This window comes from Arvicola amphibius, chromosome 3 (assembly GCF_903992535.2).
Source record: "Arvicola amphibius chromosome 3, mArvAmp1.2, whole genome shotgun sequence".
Taxonomy (NCBI): domain Eukaryota; kingdom Metazoa; phylum Chordata; class Mammalia; order Rodentia; family Cricetidae; genus Arvicola; species Arvicola amphibius.
Genome location: NC_052049.1, coordinates 172,323,624 through 172,340,039, shown reverse-complemented (window position 1 = coordinate 172,340,039; position 16,416 = coordinate 172,323,624). Strand labels below are relative to the sequence as shown.

At 45.0% G+C, this 16,416-nt stretch overlaps 1 protein-coding gene across 1 annotated transcript in view; it reads left to right on the top strand.

Moving 5' to 3' along the window:
- The window catches only part of LOC119809467 (collagen alpha-4(VI) chain-like), a 97,591-nt gene that overhangs the window by 12,698 nt on the left and 68,477 nt on the right, over positions 1-16,416 (top strand). Inside the window, exons 6-12 of the mRNA XM_038322272.1 lie at positions 861-1,406; positions 2,050-2,604; positions 8,238-8,572; positions 9,690-9,768; positions 12,242-12,387; positions 12,551-12,643; positions 15,270-15,323. Coding sequence (XP_038178200.1) covers positions 861-1,406; positions 2,050-2,604; positions 8,238-8,572; positions 9,690-9,768; positions 12,242-12,387; positions 12,551-12,643; positions 15,270-15,323 — 1,808 coding nt within the window. The remainder of the gene's footprint in view (positions 1-860; positions 1,407-2,049; positions 2,605-8,237; positions 8,573-9,689; positions 9,769-12,241; positions 12,388-12,550; positions 12,644-15,269; positions 15,324-16,416) is intronic.

Here is a 16,416-nt window from a genome sequence, read left to right as displayed (position 1 = left end):
AAGAAACCTCCACTTAGGAAATATTTATTGTCTTGGTTCTAAGCAGCGCAGAGGAAGTGCAGGACTAGTAAGCATCTTACTTTTCGAGAGAGGGCATCTTGTAACCCAGGATGGCCTCAAATTCACTACAAGCTGAAGCTGACCTACAGCCCTTATTCTCCCACCGCCACCTCTCAAGTGCTGGGATTACAGTTCTGTATTACCAAACCTTATGTAAAATTCAGATGCTGGGCTGCTGTGAAGGCTGTTGGGTCTGCTTTTCTGGTTTCCCCTCCCCTGCTAGTATTTCTTAGATTCAACTTAGAACAATAGGTTTCAATTCAAATCACTGAAATATGGATAATCGACTAAGAAATTCAAGCCCGTGATGATATCTTCAGGGGAAAAACATCACTGAGGTTTTATTAAAAATACTAAATGATTTTTATATATTCTTGATTTCTTGTCCTGCGGTCTAGAAATATGAATATACAAACAAGTTTCAGTCTTTCCCCTTGACCTGTGTTTTTAGTCCCTAATTCTGTTTGGGAAGGTGAACTATGTTAAAGATGGCTTTCATTTCCTGGTCCATTTCCTGCTTATATCTTATTGGGCAGAAGGGGAGAAAAGGAGTCTAACTAATTTATAGTGGTCCGAAGAGTCTGAGAGCTGACTTCTGTCCCAGGCTGCACAGTGGCTAAGAAGGGACCTGGAGTGAGGAAAAGTGTCCCAAAGTCTAGAGTGTAGAGGAAGCCTAGATAGTAATAGAAGGTTGGATGATTTTTTTTTACCAGTAGGATGGAGATTGGGATCAGTGACTGGGAACACACCTCCTCCTGACATTCTGTTCTAACGGGTTGTGGCTTCTTCTCATTGGCCAGGCTGCGTGCATGTTGAGAAGGCAGACATTTACTTCCTTATTGATGGATCTGGCAGCATCAGACCAGAAGACTTCATTGAAATGAAGGCGTTCATGAAGGAAGCGATCAACATGTTCCACATTGGGCCTGACAGAGTCCAATTTGGAGTCATTCAGTACTCAGACAAGATTATAAGCCAACTTTTCCTCAACCAGTGTGCCAGCACGGCGGAGCTGAGGACAGCCATCGACGACATCCAGCAGGGAGGAGGTGGTACCACAACTGGTGAAGCCTTGAGCGAAATGGCCCTGATCTTTAAAGGAACCGCCAGAGCCAGTGTTGCCCAGTACCTCATAGTCATCACGGATGGCCAGTCTTCAGACCCGGTGGCTGCAGCTGCACAGGGCTTGAGAGACATCGGAGTCAACATTTATGCCATTGGAGTAAGGGATGCTAATACGACTGAGCTCAAGGAAATAGCAAACAACAAGATGTTTTTTGTATATGAGTTTGACTCCTTGAAAGACATTCACCAGGAAGTGATTCGGGACATCTGCTCCTCAGAGAGTAAGAATTAATAAAACAATCGTATATTAATTACACTTAACAATTGGGTTCCATTATGATACCTCATATGTGTGTATATTTTAATCACAGTCACCCCATTATTCTCTCTTGCCCCCTCCTATTTCTGCTGATCCCCTTTTCTTCCCAACTGTCCCCTTCTACTTTCATGGTTTTTTTCCTCCCTTTTTCTTTTATTCCTTTTTCTCTGTGTGCGATCCAGTAAGTTTCATGAGAGTTGCTACGGAAACATGGGTGGGAGGTTGCTTACAGGAGTGTGGGCATTGCACCAGAGGTTTTACCACTGCTAGAGTAAGAATTTTTAAAATCTCTTTAGTGGAGCTTTAATTATTTGAATGGTGTTTATTTTCTTAGATAATTCACTGGCTTGTGAGTGAGTTTTGAGTGCAGAGTGACAGTGACCTAGAATAAACCAAGCTGGTCAAATTTTATATCTTTATCCCACGCCCGTGTCTTATTTTGAGACTAGTTTGTGCTGAATTGCTGGAAGTTTATTGACTGCTATTTATTCCTTTTAAAAATATTTTTGTGCTGTATATGCGACCCTTGATTGTCTGCTGCAATTTGTAATCCCCTGGCTCCTGGTTCTGACCGAATGTCCTCTTGTGCTGCCCCCCCCACCAAGCCTGTAAGAGCAGGAAAGCTGACATCATCTTCTTGATTGACGGCTCAGAATCCATCGCCCCTAAGGACTTTGGGAAGATGAAGGAATTCATGGAGAGGATGGTGAACCAGTCTAATGTTGGTGCTGATGAGATTCAGATTGGCCTTTTGCAGTTCAGTTCCGCTCCCCGAGAAGAATTCAGGCTTAACCAATACTCCTCAAAGGTGGACATGCGCAGAGCCATCTTGGACGTCGAGCAGATGAACGATGGTACTCGTACTGGGAAGGCCTTGAATTTTACTCTGCCTTTTTTTGGCAGATCAAAAGGAGGGAGACCCGGTATTCATCAGTATTTGATTGTGATCACCGATGGGGTCTCCCAGGATAATGTTGTCCCCCCAGCCAAAGCCCTCAGGGACAGAAACATAATTATTTTTGCCATTGGAGTAGGAGCGGCTCAAAGAACCCAGCTTTTGGAAATTACTAATGACCAGAACAAAGTGTACCATGAGGAAAATTTTGAGTCCCTGCAGAACCTGGAGAAGGAAATCCTTTATGAGGTCTGCAGTTCCCAAGGTGAGTGAGAGAGAAGCTGACCTGCAAGCTATCAGAGGTGCAAGCGACCCTGTTTGCTTTCTCAATAATGTAGAACTCTGTCCTCCTTGCTGGGCATGAGGTGGATGGGAAGGTCATCTGTGGGATGACAGCTCTTGACACTGTAGCTTCCCTGGGAACTCTTAATTATCCCTTTGCTGTCACTGCCCTGGTCACCTGAGAGCTGAACATTCTCAGATTCAGCACCACGTTCCCTTATCACACTTCCCTGTAGCATAGACAAAGTCAGAAGGGAATGTGTGTGCACAGCGTCCTGAAGTTTGTGACTACTGTCGGGGAAGGAGCAGAGGGCCATGTCACTGACATAGTCTATCGTGAAGAACACACTGTCTTTCCTGCAGAACCCTTGTACAGAAACTTGCTGCCCATTATGTTCTGTTTCTAAAGGGCTAAAGTTGTCTTTGATCCCTTTCTGCCTTACCCTGTTAGGTTTCCCCTCACTCCCTGCCCAAGATGGTGAGGTCTAACCTCATCCTGACAGTCTGGACCTATCCTCTTCTTTCCTTAAGATTGACTTTCAAGGAGTGATGGAGATAGAAAACTACCTTCATGGATGACTCCACACTAGGTGAGAGGCTGTTACAAACACTTTCCTTGTCACAGGAGCTAACACATGCACAAGCAGACACACACACAGATATGCAGATACACACACAGACAGATACACACAGGCAGACAGACAGACACACAGACACATGCACATACATACACAACAAACACATGCACACAGACACACACACAGACACACACAGACACACACACACACACACACACACACACACACACACACTTATACGTATACCCACACCCTAGCTTTGAGGAATCAGCCCAGGAACTTGAGCATCCCAGACAAAGTATTCTGCCATCATGATCCATGTCAAACCCTAGGATAGCTAACTTTTACTTTTTTCAACTATGTATTTTTATTTTATGAGTGTGCTTTGCTTGCATGTTTGCCTGTACACTACATGTGTGCAAGTGCCCATGGAGACCAGAAGAGATTCTCCCTAGGACTGGAGTTACAGACTGTTGTGAGCCACCATGTGAGTGCTGGGACTTGATTCTGCAAGAGTAGCCAGTGCTCCTAACCACTGAGCCATCTTTCCTGATCCGCAGGCTGACCCTCCCACTTCAGCATCAGGGAGGTTTTGAGAATGCTAAACAAGTTCTCTGCCTCTGAGCTGCATCCTCAAGGCAGTGGGTTCTGCAGTCTGTGTGGCACATCTCGTTTGTTTGTTTGTTTGTTTATTTATTTATTTATGAATGAGACCGGTTCTCCTTATGTACTCCTGGCTGGCCCTGAACTTGCTGTGAAGACTAGGGTGGTCTTGATCTCCAGAGACCCACCCGCCTCTGCCTCTTGAGTATTGGGATTAAAGGCGTGCGCCACCTTGCCCAGTCACTGTTGTGCCTTTTGATGAGAAGGTCTTAAAAACTTAAACATGTTTGGGTCATCTTCGATCTTGTTAAAATGAAGACTCTGAGGTCAGGGTTAGGGTTTGCATTTTAAAAACAAATCGACTAATTATTCTTTGAAAATCCCATCCATTTCTATAATGCATATTGGTCATGTTTATACACCCATCACCCCCCCACCCACCCCTTCCTTCCCCTTCTGCTCCTGGTGAACTCATTTTTCTTCCCAACAAGTATCCATGTGTGTATGTATAAGTGGGTGTACATGTGTGTGTGTGTGTGAAAACCACTGAGTTTAATTAGGGTTGACAGCCTGTGCATGGGTAGAGATTGTTTACTGTAGCATGGGCAGGAGTCTGTATATCTAGGAAGCTACCAGGTAGTACTAATCCTGCAAGTCTATAAACTTTGCTCTGAAGAGGGGAAGTGTAATATGATATTGAATATAGAATATTGATATAGAATGGTATAGTATGGGGTAATGTATAATACACCATAGCATAGAATCATGTAGAGGAATGTATAATAAAACCATGAACTCTACTATTCCTACAAAAAATACTATGTATATAGGAGATGTTTTTATATGAACATGAGTGCATGAATTATCCATTTATTTTCTTTGAGACAGGGCCTCTCACTGTAGCTCAGGTTAGCCTGGAACTCACTGTGTGGCCTGGCAGGCACGAGACTCCTGGTAATCAGGTTTAGCCTTGTGAGTGCCGAGAGGCAGGCGTGTGCCACCATGCGTGGCCTTGTAACTGTTTAGCTCTTTGAGTCTGAAGAAACCAAGGAAGAAAATCTGGTCTTTTCCTTAGTTAAGTGCCTATTAACAGGGTCCCATGACTTGTCAGCCTTGGTGGGAGGCAAAACATGGGCTCTGGACATTTACAAAGCCCTTGGTTCTTCAGAATCTGCGAGAGCAAGCAGTACTTAAGAAAAAAAGAAATGCTTTCACCAGGATGCTTTTCCCAGGGGAAGCTCTGTGTTACCACACCTGTCTCATACAATGTGGCTCGTAGGTGGGGCGACTCCTCTGGGGTGCAATCAACATTCTTTCTCATTCTGTGCGGTGCTGTCCTAACGTGTTAGATGGTGTCCGTTCATCTGATAGTCACGTGGGCTCCCGTGAGGTAGACGTCATTATTGAGATACTCAACTCCTAGGTGAGGAAAATCGGGCTGACAGTGGTTGCAAACAAAAGGGAAACAGTGGGAGGCAGGGGTTGAATTACTCAACAAGGCAGCAAAAGACAGACCACTCACTGCCTGGCATGGTGGTGCATGCCTTTAATCCCAGCACGCAGGAGAAGAAGGCAGAGGCAGTCTGGTAGGATCTGTGAATTCTAGGCCAGACATGGCTATATAGTAAGACTCTGCCTCCCCACCCCCCAAAAAAGCAAAAGGCCAGATCAGGATCACTTTGGTTCTAGGCTAACCTCAGCTACACAGAGGGTTCAAGGATAGCCTGGCTACATGGGACCCTACCTATCTCAGAAACAGATATGGAAAACAAATAGGGGTTGGGGAATTGGCACAGTCAGTAAGGTGCTTGCTTTTCAGAGCCAAATACACGCATGGTGGTATGTACCTGTAATCCCAGGAGACAGAAATAGGAAGATCCTTAGGGCTGGTTGGCTGGCAAGTCTAGCTGAATCAGTGAGCTCTGGGCTCATCCAGACACCTTTGTCTCAAAAAATAAAGTGGCCAAATGCTTGAAGGAGACACCCAGGGTCAACCTCTGGGTCCCACTCACTATCACTATGCACATACACACATACACACATACACACATACACATATACACACAGACTCACATTCTCTTTCTCTCTCTCTCTCTCTCTCTCTCTCTCTTTCTCTCTCTCCCTCTCTCCCTCTCCCCATCTCTTTCACACACACACACACACACACACACACACACACACACACACACACAAACATGTACATATGTAACTACCCCGCAAACAACAACAAAAGCCCACATGATAATCATTATGTAGGCACGCAGAGACTTTTCTTGAGCAACTGGGTTCTAAGAGGTGCCAGGCTTTATTGTGGAAGACTCATTTGGGCTCCCTGCATCCTATCAAAGCTTTAAAGTCTATTTTTGTGAAGTATTAAATTAGGGTCTTTGCTCAGGCTGCTTCAAGATGCCCAGTAAATTTGGAAACCATTTGAAAAAAACACATGGATGAAGCTATCACAAAGATGGAGGCTAAGGTGTAGCGCAGTGGTAGAGGACACCTGCCTAAAGCCAGCCAAACCAAAGCAAACCACAAAACAAAACCAAAAAGCAAGGGTCGTGGACTGCCCTGCATATGGTAGTCCGAATTCTCTGGATATCAAATTCCTGAGTTTTCTTTCTTTGCAGGGGAACAGTGCCTACCTTTTCTTTCCGTTCATTTTGTACCAGGTGGATTAGGGTTCTTGCTCATTCAGTTTTGCTTTTAACTTTTTGATGAAATTGGGCTAGACATTCTAATAAGAGCCAGGAGCTAGTTAATTACAGAATTCTGGAGTCACAAAGCTGAAAAAGACCTTGGAGGTCGCCTGCCAAGATCCAATCCTCTCCGCTAACAGGGAAGAAAATGGCTCCTTGCATTTGTCAATTACTGAGTAAAACCAGTTGAGAAGGTTCTAGGGAAACAGAAGCTAGTAACACAATATTATGCCACTGAGAAAGGCAAAGTTCTCTTGTCTCAAATTGGATCTAACACAGAAATGGAATTTACTTCTGTGAAACTGCTATTTTGTCAACTTGAACTAGATTTTAAAAACAAAGCAAAATCCAGTCATTTTATATGAGAACAGGAGAAAGACACTTTCCACTGTGTTAGTTTCAGGAACATACCAGCTAGTATGGGTACGCTCTTCAGGGGGCTAAAGCTCATGACCCAGCCATGGGAAACATTTCATTGGTGAAGGGCCAACTACATACTCATTGCTCCCCAAATTGTATTGCCTAATCTTTGGTTTAATTTTTCTAGTTTTGAGCCAAGTATTCCAATATGTGTGTGTGTGTGTGTGTGTATGTGTGTGTATGTATGTATGTATGCGTGTGTATATATATGTGTGTCTCTGTGTGTGTATGTATATGTGTATATGTGTGTATGTATGTGTGTGTATGTGTGTGTGTGTGAGATCAGAGAACAACTTACAACTTACAACAACAGTTTGTTCTCCTTCCACTATGCGGGTCTTGAACTCAGGCCCTCTGGCTTGACAGCAAGAGCCTTTACCCACTGAGCCATTGTGCCAGCCTACAATGTGTGAAGATTCAAGGAGGAGACGTCCACATATTCAGTTGCCTTGAGTGGTTTTAAGCTATTCATTGCCCCCGCTGAAGTAATTAATAGTGCTAGCTCTTTCATGGTTGCTAAGCTATTCATTCATCTACATTTGAAACTAGATGTTGTCTGCGAGCATATCAATTTTTCATTCTCGATGGAATTTCGTGAGTGGGCTTATTATACACTAATTATACCCTGAAACACCAGTGGACCTTCAGATTCTAGATTAAGCCTCTCCAGGGGACCTTACAATTTATTCAGGCAAATGAAACAGAAAATAGAGGATGCCATCCAGCTCTGGCCTTTTTTAGTGGTCTGCCACCCCCACAAAAGGCTGATGTATGGGCAGTAGAAGAGGAAGAAGACTCCCAGCGTGGAAGGTGAGTTACAAGTACTGCTGAAAGAGACTCAAGGCTTATTTATAGGCTACCCTTACCTGCCAGACATCCAGTGAGGGTCTGTATTAGGTCACGGGAGAATAGCATGAAATAGCACTCACTCTTAAGGAACCACCGTGGTAGAGAAGAAGACTGAAGGAAAGCCTCAGTGATACACAGGATATTACGTACTTGATCGGAGGAGGCACAGGTAAAAATTGGAGACTGCTTGGAGGGTGAGGCAGGCATTTGGATTGCTACTTAAAGGACTTGAATATGTCAGTTGGCTACATAGGAAAGGACATTCCAGGCAGAGGGATAGGATTTGACATGACAAAGGCAAGGCACAGCCCGTTTTGTATCAGTTAGCTTTTACCATGTACCAACCTCCAAACTTAACCCACCATTTTCCAGACTTGGCCTTGGGGGAGTTGCCTGGGGGGCATTCTTTCCAGCTTGGGTACTCACTTCCCCAGCAGCAGGAGACTGATACTACTTCTCCACTTTCAAAGGATGCAGCATGGATCTGTCTGTTGGAATCGATCTCTCAACTTCTTCAGAGCGAGCTCAGCAGGACCTTCGAAGGCTGCTGCCGGGGCTGATGCAGCAGCTGGCTGTGCTTTCTGATGTCAGCTGTGACACTTCTGGCCAGATGGACCCCAGGTTCCGCTATGTGATTCCAGGCTCCAGCGGACAGCTTGTCTTTGACTCAGGCTTTGAGAAATACAGTGATGAAGCCATCCAGAAGTTCTTGGTGCATCAGGGTTCTGTGAACAATCGTATGGATGTAGACTTTCTGCAGACCCTGGGAGAGACTGCCATCCAGCTGTCTCTTGCTACAGTGAAGGTAATACAAGCCTAGGACCCAGGCTATGGAGCCTTGGGGCAGGGTAGGATAAAAAGGCTTTTGTAATGGAAGCCAACAGAACTGACAAGAGGAAGCTTTCATTCAGCGGCATGTCTTTATTAAGTCCTGGCGGCTCTGGGCTAAACAATACCAGGAGGGACCAAAGAATACAGCCCTGCCTTCCAACCGCTCATAAGTTAGAGATCCAAATCCTTCCATGGTATAATTCATCCTTTTTTTTATTTGTTTATGACAGGGTCTCTCTATGGAGCCCAGGCTGGCCTTGAACTCACAGTGCGCCACCTGCCTCTGCCTTCCCAAGGCTGGGATTAATGGGTGCGCCATCACACCCTACCTGCACAATTCTTTCTTAAGACACCCAGAGCATGCCGCTAGGCTCCCTAGTCTCTTATGTTCACTCCCAGCTATTCGGAGTTCAACCATTATTTTTGTAATCATCACATTGAGCTAGCCGAAGCCCACCGGTGAAGTCCCTCCCTTCCTGATGCCCCTTGAATGGTGTACCTCAGGCATAAAGCGCACTTCCTTCTTCCTCCATTCAACGTCCAGTGTCCCTCACATGCCTCCTCTCCTCTTGTTAATGGCACTTTGGTATTTTTTGAATGGATAAAGATGGAGGAGATGATTTTAAAAGCATCTTTAAGTGGCTAGTTTAGACTGTTTCAACTCTTCTCTTTTTCTCCCCTTGGGGTGAAGGGGAGGAAAAGTTGAAGCAGAAATAGGTTTGTAATTTAGTAACAAATGGATAGGTCAGAAGGAATATTTTAAACTGCTGGGCACACACACACACACACACACACACATTCACTTGTATTTTTAAGAATTGTGTCTGGGTAGTGGTGGCACATACCTTTAATCCTAGCACTCGGAGGCAGAGGTAGGCAGATCTGAGTTCGAGGCCAGTCTTGTCTACAGAGTGAGTTCCAGGACATCTTGGGATACACAGAGAAACCCTGTCTCGAAAAACCAAAAGAAAAAAAGCAAAACAAATTGTGCAATTTTTAGCATTTACTTCTGCATTCTCTTTTCTTCTTCCTTCTTTTGTTTCCTCTGTTCTTCCTGCTCTCTTCCCCTCCCTCTATTCCCCATGTCCCAGGTCCTTTTAGTGCTTACTGATGGACTTGACGAGGATCTACAGAGACTGAGGAGAACCTCGGAGCTCCTCCGCAGCAGAGGTAAGCCTGCACACTTCATGCGTGGACTGGATCCTCCCTCCAAGGCCCCTCCCACCAAGGTCGAGCTTGGTCTCAGGTCTGGTTGGACTCCTGGAAGCCACCTGCCCTAATGGGTGGAGCGTGGTTCCAATAGGCTGAGGTCCAGCCTCTCTTGTATAAGTCGGGGTGTGGAGGCATCTTCCCTTCCTAGCATCTCTGATGTCAGAGCTGCTTGGGACAGTTACACAGCCGTACTCCCGTATTGTCATCTAGTATTTTAGGTTTCCCAGAAGTCTCTGTGTGTCTTTTCCTTAACTGCTGGAGTCAGCTGGAAGCCAAACATTGCTCTTAGCCCCGCCATTCTTTTCAATCTTTCCCTCTGCCCTCCTCCACATTTAAGGGCACTCCAGGTGGCACGTTTGTGAAATTAGAAGATGCTCATTGCCCCTAGTGGATGCAGCCCTGTGCCGGCTGCTGGCTGCATTTCAGAACACACTTGCTGCTCAGCTGGGCATCCTAGTGTAGGACAATTTGTTCATATGCATAAAGTGGCTTTGGCTGTTCTTGTTTTGTGTCACAAGAAGCAAACACAGGATGAATATTCAGTCATGTTGTTTTGTTCAAACTCCCTTGAGGCAGGATAAAAAGGAAGGGAGAATTCTGGGGACACAGGATGGGGAGGGGAGGAGAGAAAGAAGGGAGTTTTCTCATACAGGAATTTGGTTGAAGCTTCTCACCCACAGCAGTTGAAAAGGGCCAAGGAGTTTGAGTGGTGAGCAGGGAGCAGAAAGTGCATATATTCTGATCACCTTAGGCCCCTGAGATTTGGAGGAGCTGGGAGTTTAGGCAGACCCTATCCTATCTAATGAAACAGGTACTAATATATCAGTGGAGTCTGCTCACACACTGAGACCAAATGGACATGGATGCTTATGAAATTCAACCAGGAATTGCCATGTTTGTTGTCAGAACAAATATTACTGTTAATATTTTGATCTGTAAACTCCCAGCATATACACAGTTGGCTTCTTGCTACTGAACAAACTGCTGACAATCTTGTACATATTCCCAATTTATGCCTTAAAAATATGTTCTTGGCAACTAACGTGTGAACAAAGTTTGCAGGCTCTTGTCACACACTCTCAAATTTCTTCCAGAAAAAAAAAGTTGCAATAATTTAAGTTTCCAGGGTAATCAATGAAGCAAGTTTATCTGGAAGCAAGCTGTCATAAAACAAACAAACAAACAAACAAACAAACATGCTTTTCAACACCAATGGCAAAATCATCCCCAGTAGTATGTATTGAATACACCCCATCAAAGGAGAAGGACAAAGGTGTCACCCATGAGGGGACTGACACATAGCTCCTGACACACTGCCTTCCTTATCAGCCTGAGGACTTCCTCCAAACTTTTTGTGACCTAGCCCTGATGTGGGATTCCCCTCTGTAAACTGTGAATACCACTGGTTAATAAAGAATTGCTTTGGACCTTTAGCAGGGCAGAATTTAGCTAGACAGGGGAAAACTAAACTGAATGCTGGGAGAAAGGAAGCAGAGTCAGTGAGAAGCCATGTAGCCCTGCCAGAGACAGATGCTGGGAACTTTACCTGGTAAGCCACAGCCACGTGGTGATACACAGATTACTAGAAATGGGTTAAATTAAGATGTATGAGTTAGCCAATAAGAAGCTAGAGCTACTGGGTCAAGCAGTGATTTAAATAATATAGTTCCTGTGTGATTATTTTGGTCTGAGCAGGTGGAAACCAACAAGCAGCCTTCCCTGCAACATAGCCCCAGGGCCAAACCAGGGTTCATGTTGTTAACACAGAGAAGGATTGCAGGACTGGCCCTGGTTACTCTTCCAAAGGACTCAAGTTCAATTTCAGGTATCCACATGGTGGCTCACCATCTGTAACTCCAGTTCTGGGAACCCAATAAATCTCTGGCCTCTTTGGGTATTACATGTACACAGGCATACATTCAGGCAAACACTCATACACATGAGATAAAAATAAATAAAATCTAAAAACTTTAAAAAAAGGTACTTGAAGGAGAGGCAAGATACCATTGATAATTTGAGGTTAGCCTGAACTTTCTTGAGTGCTGGGCTAGCTAGGGTTATATAAGTAGATTCTGTATGAAAGAAAGAAAGAAAGAAACCCAAACCAGACAAGACAGAAACAGCAATGAAAAAGAAGGCAAATTGTACTTTCACTATTTTTTTGAGTTATTCTCACTGTGTAGCTCAGTTTCAGCAAACCATGTAGCCCATGTAGACCTTGAACTCCTGATCTTCGTGCCTCGGCTTGCATGTTCCGGGGCTGCAGATGTAAGCCTCACTTGGTATGGGAACTTGTTTTAACAAAAAACGCAGCTTGAGACAAGAAAGCCTGAGGATGTGGCAGTGGTGGAATGATGGTGACCATCTGGGACTGAGACAGAGACAGATGGTTTGGAAGACAGGTAAGTAACCCCCCTTTGATACTTCGAAGGACTCTCTGGACTCCTGCTCATCGGCCTGGAAGGTGCGCAGAAGGTAGAGGAACTGCAGGAGCTGGAGTTTGGCAGAGGGTTCGCGTACCGGCAGCCTCTGAGCATTGGTCTGCCGTCCCTCTCAAGCGTCTTACTGAAGCAACTTGTGAGTCCTCTTCCCAAGTGTCCTTTGGTTGATCCCAGTGATGATGATAATGTTGAAAACTTTGGGGAGGGTGTGTGCATGGGAATTTTGCCTGTCTAGTGTGTAGTATGACCCAGGCTGATATAGAAGAAAAACCATATGTGACACAGATTCTGTGTTTTAGGACACAATTGTGGAGAGGACATGTTGTCATGTGTATGCCAAGTGTTATGGAGATGACGGGCTCAGAGGTGATCCTGGGACTCCTGGGAAGAAGGTGAGAATTCCTGGTGGAGAGAGAAGGTGACACTCAGTGCCCAGTGCACACCGAGGCTGACATCCTCACAGCCTTCTTTCTAATTCTACAGCCATAACAAACCTTTGAGGACCTTGTTACTTTACTTATACGATCTTGAGTTCTGGGAGTGGACAATGCTCTCCCCAAACTGACCAGTACGGAAAGGCGTTTGAGACTTGAGCTCCTGTGTTTTCCTGACATCACGATAGCCTGTTCTTTCTATCACACAAGGCTGCCTTTTTATGTTGATTTAAAATTATTTTTAATTCACGTGCTTGTTGCGTTTATTTGTATGCATGTGTATATATGTGCACATGTGCAGGCTACAGTGTCCATGTGGAGCTCAGAGGACAATCTTTCGAGAGTCGTTTCTCGCTTTCCATGATGTGGGTCCCAGGGATTAAATTTAGGTTATGAGTTTTTGTTTGTTTTGTTTTCTTTTTTGAGAGGGTCTGGCCTAAAGCTTGCTCTGTGCACCAGGCTGGCTTTGAACTTACAAAGGTCGGCCTGACTCTTCCTCCGAAGTACTGGGCTTACAGGTGTGCACTGTGTCTAGCCCAGGTCATTAGTCTTGATGGCAAGTGCTTTTATTGGTGGACCGTCTTGCCGGACAAGTTGTTTTATGTTTTTTATTTTTCTGTGTGAGTGTGTGTGAAGGTCATAGATCAACATCTGGACTCTCCCTCAGGCGGCAACTGTCTACTTTAGTATTCTGAACCTGGAGCTTACCCATTTGGCCTGGTCAGCCAACTGGCCAGCAAGCTGCAGAGTGCTCCTGTCTCCACCTTCCCAATTGCAGGGATTACAGGCATGTGTTGTCATGTAAGCTCAGAAGTCATGCCAAGGAGCTCAGACTTTACCTCCTGAGCCATCTCTAAGCCCCACTTCTGTCTCATTGACAAGGCGGTCATTGATCCCACCTTTGCACAGGATGGTGCACTTACCAAATATTGACCTGGCCGGCATCTTTTTCCCCAGCACTAAATGCCGTTCCCTTCCTAATGTTCTCACAGCATTAAAATCAGAGAAAAGATACAGCCTTCGGCTTTATGCAGCAGTTCCTTTTCTTCTCCATTAACTCTGACTTAACTGGCAGGAAAATTAGTACCTGACACTTTGAGGGAAGACCAGCCCAGAGAAACATTCCTCAGATACTCAGGGCTGGCCAGGTTCTAAGGGACACCCAGGAGCCAAAGTTCTGTGAGAGGTACATCACCTCAAGTGCCGTGTGAGGTTGAGCCACACCCACCGGCACGGACACTGTTCTTGACCTCTCTAGGCAGCTGGGGCGACCTTGAGCTGAGGACAGTTACAGGTGTGTGCCAGGCATGTGCCAGGTATGGTGGCTCACACCTGTAGTCATCCTCAGCTCAGTACTTGGCTGGAATGAGTTCTTTTTTGTTTTTTGTTTTTGTATGTAAAGATTTAATTTTATTTTTACTTGTATGCGTGCACCCATGCCTGTGAATGGACGTGGATAAACAAGGCTGGCACCTGTGGAGGAGAGGGCATCTGGTTCCATCTGTTGTGGGTGCTGGGAACTGAACTTGGGTCTTCATCAAGAGCAGCCTGCTCTCTTAACTGTGGCACCATCTCTCCACCTTCTGATACGAGTTCTTAATGGCTTTCCAGATCCATCCTATCAATATGAAACAGCGGAAACTCTGTCATGATTTTTTTTTTCTGAGATAAGGTCTCATGTGACCCAGCATGGCCTTGAACTTCTTATGTAGCTGAATATAACCATGATGTTTGGATCCTTCTGGCTTCAGTTCCCAAGCAGCAGGATCAGAAGTGTGTTTAGTTTACACAGTTCTGGGGACTGAACTCAGGGATTCATGCATGACAGGCAAGCACTCTGCCAGCTGAGCTCCGGGCCTAGCCCTGTAAAGTCTTTGAAAAAGAAACCGGTTAAGCATTAGTGACAGGTTTGTGTCTCTCACGTTCTTTATTATTAGACTGAAGGATTGAGTTTGGGAACCCCTTACTGTGTGCATGGCACCTAGGTGGTCATGTCTCCAATGCCAGCCATGGGAGAACCAGAGGATGCTGATGTCCCTGCTCGGTTAGAACCGAGTTGTGCTTGGTTGTATTGAATTTACAAATAAAACGTGTCTCGTTGATGTTACTGGTGGATTTTAGGCTAAATAGACAAATCTATCTTTCAAATGGCAAGCCAACATTCCTGGGGATGATAGAGTTTGTAAACATAAAACTGAAAAAAAAAAAGACTAAACAGTTGAGTCAGAGATAAACGCTTCCTCATGAGAAATTGGGGCGCATGACCTCACAGATTGTGTTAAGCAAGGTCAAAGACCTATGAAGGCATAACACTTTAAATTAGAAACTGGTCTTGGTTTGAGTTTTCATAATAGAATGGCTTAAAAATATATTGGAATCATAGCAATAACCTGATGAGCCAAACAAGTGTCCATAAGCTCCCTTTAACGCAGGCCAAGAATCTCTTCTTCCATGCAGCTCCTCCAGCAAGCACCGAATGGATTGGTTGATGACATGTGAACCTAGTGAGACAAGACGATCTGAGGGTAGCGATGATGAGGAATCCAGAGTCCAAGTTACTTATTTGAGTTTCCTGTCTTCTCAGGGCGAGAGGGGCTTGGACGGGCTTCCTGGGCATCCTGGAGAAGAGGGTGACTATGTGAGTACCGGATCTTTTCCTTTCTTGTCTTCCCTTCCTCTCTCCTCCCCACCAGCTAAACTGAGGTGATTTGTTGTGATTACCGAGTCACCCATGATAATGACTGGTGTGACAAGGTGAACTGAAGGGAGTTCGTTCTTATAAGGACCCAGCTTTCTTGGGTGGCAGTGAAGGCTCTGGGGTCATGGCGAATCCCTGAAGGTTTGTATAAACCCTGGGTACCCCACACCACCCGAGGACTTGCTGCATGAGAAGCACACACTGTTTGTTTATCAATGAGACAAATGTTGTTATAGAGGGAGCATTAGGTAGGAGCAGAGCGCGGTGGACACCGTCTTCCTCTTTGCACAGAATTACCAGGAGGCTTTAAGAAAGCCATGGATTTCAGGTGATTTTTAAACAGTTCATTGTCCCACGAGCCTGCTTTAAAGCGGATTTGCATGTACGCCACTGGCTCTCGAGCTTTCCGGTCTCAGACTGTAGGTGTTTTGTGTTGAGTGGGTCAGTTGAAGAAAAGAGGTCACGCCGAGATGAAGTTTAGGCTCTCTGCAGTGTGGAAGAACAGTTTCAAGGTACTGAGCCGCGAACTGCCATGCTGAAGCACTTTTATTGACTGTTACACCAAAGTTGTTTTTGGGTAAGACAAGTTCCCCATACCAAAGCCCTGATCTAATCTTTATGTTTTCTGAAGGAAAACATTGCACCCTTGCAACCTTAGTCCTTACTGTGTACAGTTTACCTGCAGGGTGAAATAGAGTTCAGGTTCCCAAGCCCTAGTGGAGCTTGTAAGTCAAGAGGCCTTGGGTGTGCCAGGATAGTCTTGTGATCAAACTGTAAAGCTCCTTCAGAGACAGAAAACGACCACCGTTTTGTGATATCTACTCTAAGTTAAAACTAAGAGAATTTTATTTACTTATTTCGTAATGACAACAATCCACTATGTATTAACATGCATGATATTACTTTATGAAAAATGAATATATTTGACAGAACAGAAAGCATCAGCATAAAAAGAACAATGTTTTCCATATTTAGCTTTTAGGAAGCTGCCGAATTTGCATGCCTGATTCTTTGTCTAGCCTTCTCTGGTGCC